Here is a 7,676-nt window from a genome sequence, read left to right as displayed (position 1 = left end):
CTTAGAATGGGTTCGGAGTTGTCCACTGCCGACAAATTCCCACCCAACTGTTTCAACAGTTCAGATTTGCACAATATAGATATTTTCTAGATTGGCGATGTATCTCTCAAAACACAACTTCTTTACGTAGATTTCGGTCACGGTGACAGTTTGCCACAATTATCAGATATAAACAAGTAAATATTTTGTCCTTTTTGTACGAGTAACCCATCCCTGGCATATTAATGTTCATGTAAGGCAAAAAGATCAAGGAAACAGCAGTGAGTAGAAATAGAACATTTTCCTAGCAGATACCTGCACGGTTTTCTGCTAAAATGTTTTACTTCCACTGGGGAGAACTTAACCGAGCATTCTTATTTAGATCCTTCAGTGTTTTTATGGTGTTGAATGGAGATCCCACTGCGAATGCCTTTGCGCAAATTTATACAAAATTGCGTTGAGTACGCTCAGCTTTGTCCGTTTCTATGATCTGGAGTGGAAGCAACTCTGAATCCAATCGAAGAATGGAAATGCAATGATTATGTTTACCAAATCTAATAGAAACATTTTTACTGAGGATGCTATAGTTACAATAACATTTGTCAAACGAGATACATAATTGCTAAAAGCATAGCTTAAGGATCCTAACTCATAGCAGAGTTTAGGCCACATAGCTTTACGGATAAATAATCTCCAAAATGTATTGCAGCTTCATCTTCAACCTCACTGTGGCTGACTTGATTCTCATCTTAGTGAACATCCCCTCCACCTCTTTCTACCTGCTCGTTGATGACAGTGCCAATAATTATGCTGCCTGTGAGTTGATCTCTCCAGTGAACATGACCTCTACGCTGGTAGCCATTTCTACCATCAGCATCCTGACGGTTAATAGGTTAGTAAGGATCTGATTAATTATACAGCTATCAAGTTTATTCATTATAATTATGTTGTTGAATAACAGAGATTAACTGATTGTGACAGCATTTGGTTTTTTATTGTGTCAGTCACTGATTGTAACAGCATTTAAGTTCTAGCTGTGATGTTAATAATACTAGCAGCTAGGGCAGGGGTAATAAATATTCAACCAAATATTCCAAAATGTGTCAAGGCCGATTGTTGTAGGTGGTATTTGTCTACCAAACTGAAAATTATGAGTTCAAATCCTGTGAAAAGCAAATATTTTTCTAACTTTCAGGCATTGCGACTGACATATGGACATATCTACATTCGCACATTTTCTTAGATTTTATCATAAACTATCGGTATTTTTCTATCATTTCTGATTATTTTTACATTTGAGGTGACTTGACAGCCAGGATGTTTCAAAATTAAAATCGACTAATTTTGCTCACAATTAAAACAGTCAGATTCGTAAGAAATTGCGATTATGTTGTCTGTAGTTGCAAAGAGACTGATAGAATAGAGACATGTAAGGCTGCAACTTGAATGCATTAGTGGATATTACCCTAGGACACTTATATTTCGCTAGTATTTAGTTTCTTGAGTAGCACACAGAGTAAAATTTCGCTGCAACTTAATTTCGCAGCTCTGATGAGTGCGAAAATATAGTGATGTGAAAATAAATACAGTGGAACAAACAAATTAGATTCCTCAGGTCCGGTCCTCTAGTAAAAAAAAGTTGTTATATTTGCGACTAGTTTGTATTTGTAACCCGCAGGTATAAATGTATGGCAGAAATCGATAATTCAACGTGATCGCTTGCTGCCATTTGTTTCTTGGACTATCAATGACGTCTCGGTCCTTTCCGTCGTGATCGATATGGTACCAATATTAGATCTCAAGTATTTATAGCAAGCGATGGCCATGGCACGTTTTGAGTTCACAATATTTCAAATTTAAAAAAAATCAAATACATTACATGTTTCATAAAAAAGAAAATAGATAACAACCAACATCACAACCAGAACTGTATAACATGGTTGGACCTGGTGAGGGTTGTTATCGTTTTTGGTTGGCAGTAAAATTCATCACTACAATAAGTATTATTTAATTGTATGACTTCACCTACCAGACTTTCATCCTCATCAGTTACAAATTCGGTGACTAAACTGATATCATCACCTTCTTCGTTTGTCTTGGCTTTTCCAAAAAAACTTGTTATCTTAATTTGCTTTGCCATGCTGCTCATTCGGTGTATTAACGAATTTACTAGAAATTTCCCAATGAGCTCAATCACACACAAAATTATCTGCATTTCTAATATCACGATTTTGTTGTGGATATCAATGAACTACAGGGCCGTATTCCCTTGGACAGCTGGCCGGCTAAGACGCCCCAACTTTTTAGGAATTTCATAGTCCAACGGCTATAGAAAGGTTTTTATCGCTGTAGAATATCACTTTATTCGAAGCCATAGATACAAACGTCAACTTTTAGTAGTTCTTAGGCGTCATTATTATCTTCATCAGCGGCAAAATATTCTTGTTAACGACTTTTATAAAGGTTTGCAAAATATCAAGTTTTAGCAAACATCTGCTTGCCCATATCCTACTTAATGAACTTGAAATAAAATCGGCAAAAATGATCTTTGTTAAAACGCTTAAAAAAAATGTCTTCTTTCTGAGCTTTTTAACTGCATACAAGTTTTGCCTGTTTTAATTTTAAAACGTTTTGTCAGTCACATCAGCTAAAACAAAGCAAATCTCAAAAAATAGAAAAATGTTGATACTTGCCAATAAAACTTTTTAAAACTTCACGTGAGAGGCCCGGCTGAGGCCCTACATAAGAGAAACCTGTTGGGAGCTTACAGCACCCCCCCCCCCTTCTCCACACCCCAGATGTTCATAACTAGTCGTCTAACATTAACCCCCAACTTGCAACCAGTGAATACAGGCCTGCGTAGAACATAGCTATTTAATTTCGAATTTTCGCTAGTTCGTTATGATAGTTTAGTTTCGCGCATGAATTTTTCGCGTGATGATGACTCCGCGAAAACGCGAAAGTTAGATGCCGCGAATACTTAAGTGTCCTAGGGTAACTATAGCAACGATAACAACTAATGACATTATTTCACGCATATTTTAGTCTATGAGCTTTTTTGCCACATTCAAGTTATCATTTCATTGATCCTGCAAAAAACTACCACAACTTTCTGATAAATATACTAAAATGTTGGGTACGTTCATTTTGAAAGTAAAGATTAAAGGCTATTTGAACACGCAAAACTCTAGGAAGTTAGCCCCCACTCACCAAGTAACTCTTTAAATTAGTGTAAAAATTATCGTATTTTTGGGTTTTCATTTTGTGCATATAAATTAATGAAATATGCTTAGTTAACAGTAATATCACATTTATTTAAATATAAAAGCATATAAAGGAATATATATAGTAATTTAGAAAAAATGAAAAAATAGGGTCACCTGCCATGCTGTTCGATAGTCTTGTTTATGTATCTGCAGGTATCAGTTCCTTACGAAACCCGCTGGTGCGTACAAGGAGTATTCATCACAAAGCTGGGTGATCAAAAATATCATTGCTATTTGGTTGTGGAGCATATTCATAGTTTCCTTACCTTTCCTATTTAGTCTTGGAACCTATGGCTACCACCACAAATCACACACTTGCTTCTTCAGTGGTAAGTACTCCACAAGTACGTGCAATGGTAGAGTCTGAGAACTAGTTTGTAGCTGAGCAAGCTTTATTGCGACCACCCAGGTAGAGAACAGGTGATGAGTCACTAACATATATGATTGGCTAACTAAAGTATGAGTGACACTGGCGAACCGCTGTATCAAAAGTAGGTCAAAAACTGAGCATCAGTAATTAAGGGAGAAAGCAACTCCTAAATGCAAGAACACTGACTGAACTTTAAAATTACAAACAAGTCTTATAACAAATACGTTCAATGGTAAACCAAATTATTTAGACAGATTATCATTGCTACTCACAGACATTGATCATATTGACTATTTTGAACGCTGATGTTTGAAGCTTTTTAGATCGGTGAAACTTTATAAAATTGCCAAAAGTCAAAGCCAAATATGCTAAGAATTTTGAAAAACAGATCTATGTTTTCACATTCTTGTTTAAAACAATTCCAACTAGAATATGAAAACTTGCATATATCTGTTTTTAATTTCACAGATTCATTTTGTCCTATTCATATGGGGTTGTTTGGTGGAAGCAAGAAGAACTACTCAGAAAATATGTTTTGTAGTATTTTGGATGACAACAGCAAGAACTATAATTTACTTAATCTCAACTAGGTTCTTTTAATGACGCACACTTTTTTCTCAAGTGAAAAGCTTATGTTATTATACTCCAATTGACTCAAAGATGGACTTGCACAAAATTATAGTAAATTTTATCAGAAGTATCAGTATTTTTTATGATTTGCAATTCCTTTTGATGTCTGAGATGATCTGACTGCCAGGATGTTTCAAGATTAATAAATCGATAATATCGATAAACAATAAAAGATAATATCGACTAAACATGGTTGCAATTAAAATGCTTAAAAGAGAAATGACGTTAAGTTTTGTCAATTTTAATTTTGAAACATCAACAGGAATTCCCAATCATAGAAAAATACTAATACTTTCTGATCAATTTACTATAATTTTGTTTAAGTTCATCTATAATATGTTTTCTATGTAATAATATAATATGCCATAATATAGTATTCTATGCGTGAAGCACAGGCTACTCGACAGCTAGAGTGTGTTGCTTACCCATGCTTGCCCACAAGTGTTTTTAAAAATTGATGAAAAAATTTTAGATTTACTCTTTTATTTTTTTTTAATTCCTTTTTATTTTATTCTTTGTTCTTGTAGACAATGATGAGCAAAGCTATAAATTTATAATCTTATTTTATTGCGGGTTGGGAGTGGCGCCCCTTGTTTTGCTCACCTCCTATTGTTTCCTAAAAATTTCCTGTTTGCTGAAACAAGAAATGAACATACTGAAACGGAATGCTGAGACTAACAGACCAATGCATATGGTAAGCCGAGCTGAATGCCAGGCATTGTATGAGTTACTAAAAAGTTTTTGTACAAAAACTTTGGTTTTAATCAATGTGTACAACATTTACAATTCTAACCTTGAAACAAAGTTGCTTGTTTATTTCTGTGCGTGTCCAGTCAATGCATAACTCAAATATTCAAATGCTCATGGCATAGCAAGTAATGTCGTTGCCATTGGCTGAGTTTCTTTACATTTGAGTAACTTAAGCTAGTAACTTAAGCTAATATTTTAATATTTACTATAATAAGAGCCACATCAATCCAAAGTCAGCTAAGAGCGTTAAGGAAAAAGATTACACTTCACACGAATTGAACCCGATGCATTTAGATGCATGAATGTGAAGTTAGGCATACTACTACTAAACTATAGAGTCACCTTCTCATGTATGGGAATAATTGTGCATATAATCACTGCGCATATATCTCACGGTGAACGAGACTGCGAGCGTGCATATTTCAACTAATCGCTATTAACTAGACATACAAACAATGACAGACAAACACTAGATTGTATATTTATAGATGAATAAATCGGCTACTGGCTTAGTATATATTAAAAGAGTAACTATAACTATACAACTTTTTTATTACCGTAATTCATGATCAACTATTTTACGTTTTTGATTCAAGTTTCTGGTTACATCGATCTATTCAGCAACTTTTTATACACTTGTACTTAGGCATTCAGTTTTGAGCTATATCTATTCAAATCTTTAGTAGGACAACAATATTAGTTCCCGAATCAGTCTTTTAAGAACGAGGCAGAGTGAAACAGACAATGCGTTTCCGAGCCTTTTCGTAGTGATCCTGTGACACTCTTGAATATGACACAGGGCTGTTCCAAACATAAAATTCATTCTTTCAGCCCTTATAATTAGTTTTCAGTTTTTATGACGTTAAACTCTAACTTAACTTTGGAGTTGTCTAAAAAGATTACTCTATTAATCACTACTAAATCCTTCTATTATAGCCAATCACAAATTTGCTGCTTGCGGTGCATATTTTCGATAGCCCAAACCTGGAAAGGGACTACCTATATTTTTGTCTTGTTTGTTGAACGTGTGAATCGTTTTAAGCTTTTGTACTGTGGTCTATGAAACATTCAACCATGGCTTTTCTATTACCTATATTAGTAAGAAACAATTTTAAATCCATTGTGAAAATAAAATTTTCACAATAAAAAACTTTAATGATTTTTAATAACTAACCAAAACTAGTAACTTCTGTGAGTACTAACTGAGGCTTAGCTAAAGAATTAAAAAATAGGTAATTATTAAAAACAAAGTAAAAAATTTTGCACTGTTTGCAATTTTTAAGGATGACAAATCAAAGGATGTTAGGCTGTTTCATTACTTGGTACGTTTTCAGATGAGTCAGACTCGAGTATGCCAGGCCCAGCCCTCTGATACCATGTTACTCTGCTGCATGTGGTGCTACAAGACCGGAGATGTTGTCGAAACAAAAAAAGAAATGCGTAGCAGTTTTTGGAAGGAGGGGATAACATCGCCAAAAAGTAATCATTCTTGCATCTAAAAACCTTGTTTTCTTCTGTTTTCGAACTGTTGCTGCTCTGTTGTTCAGTAGTTAAGGCTGAATAATAGAACTGGTCTGGACGCTGGCTTGGGATCAGTAGGTCAGTGGTTCGAGGAACATTCGAACCTCTGGCTGTGGTAGGAAGGGCATCCAACTACAATTGCTTCTGTGAATAATCTGGTAGTCAGAGACTAAACTGACCTAAATGTTGACTTAAAAATAGAGATTCTTTTTGCCTTGAGTTTACATGCAGAAAAAAACTTAATGCTCTTAAAGGTTGGCTTGCAAGAAAAATCCCATTGCAGTTATTTGGTATTAAAGGATTCACCATGTTTTACTCTGCTGTGTTGTAGGTGCAAAATATGTGGGAATGTGATTACAAGCTTTCAAAAGCTCAAAAACGAACTGTTAATCGCCGCCATCATGAAAAAGTCGTAAATTAGAATCCCTTTCCAAAACTGTTCACATGGGACGTAGCTGAACGAGATGGTTTCTGTTTACACTTTCATGCAACCACAATCGTCGAAATATTTTCACAAATATACTTCACACATTCAATAAAACCATGTCTATTGTCCTTATGCGTCTGTTTTATCATCATCATTGTAATGCTGTCATTTTGAGCACTGATATCTCAAACCCTACCCTAAAAACTCCTTTAATTTTCTAACCTTAGCTCCAACTGTTGGTTTTTGAGCTGTTAAGAGTTTGTAAACATGTTTCCACGTAATTTGTACCTACATCACAGCAGAGTAGGACATGGTGAATTTTTTGATACCAAATAACTTTAGTGTGAATTTTGTTGCAAGTCTACCTTTAACTGGCACAATCAATACTCAAAGATTAGACTATGTACCACGCCCGTATTCCCTGGGACAGCTGGGCGGCTGAGCCGCCCCAACTTTTTAATAATTTTCGGCGACTAAGTACTAAGGGTAATAACTAGCACACTTGTTTATTATGCGTAGTGTAACAATTATTAAGATGGCTTCAAACACGGCCATTGTTTAGTGAAGATTTGGGCAACTAGCTTATGAGGTAAGTTACCCAAATTTATTGGGTAATTATTTTATTACCCATGCAACACCAGGCATTCGCCTAGTAGTTTTATATAAGCATTCATTTCAATGCTTCATGTAACTATATGCAATGCTTATTAAGGAGTTATCCTACATTTTTATG

General features: G+C 35.0%; 1 protein-coding gene across 1 annotated transcript; it reads left to right on the top strand.

Annotated features, from left to right (window-relative positions):
- Positions 1-677: 677 nt before the first annotated feature.
- LOC137402324 (neuropeptide Y receptor type 6-like) lies at positions 678-6,367 on the top strand. The gene is made up of 3 exons (XM_068088822.1): positions 678-871; positions 3,399-3,574; positions 6,330-6,367. Exons 1-3 carry the CDS (start codon positions 678-680, stop codon positions 6,365-6,367), a joined length of 408 nt encoding a protein of 135 aa, XP_067944923.1.
- The last annotated feature ends 1,309 nt before the right edge of the window (positions 6,368-7,676 follow it).

Source organism: Watersipora subatra, chromosome 8 (assembly GCF_963576615.1).
Source record: "Watersipora subatra chromosome 8, tzWatSuba1.1, whole genome shotgun sequence".
In the NCBI taxonomy this organism is placed as follows: Eukaryota; Metazoa; Bryozoa; class Gymnolaemata; order Cheilostomatida; family Watersiporidae; genus Watersipora; species Watersipora subatra.
This window is presented reverse-complemented; position numbering and strand designations above follow the sequence as displayed.

What these genes read in the sequence shown, in the direction of transcription:
- LOC137402324 (XM_068088822.1), top strand. Translation starts at nt 678, where the DNA reads ATGTATTGCAGCTTCATCTTCAACCTCACTGTGGCTGACTTGATTCTC. An exon ending in AGCATCCTGACGGTTAATAG is followed by an intron (nt 872 to 3,398) that starts GTTAGTAAGGAT and finishes ATGTATCTGCAG; the next exon opens with GTATCAGTTCCTTACGAAAC. An exon ending in ACACACTTGCTTCTTCAGTG is followed by an intron (nt 3,575 to 6,329) that starts GTAAGTACTCCA and finishes GTACGTTTTCAG; the next exon opens with ATGAGTCAGACTCGAGTATG.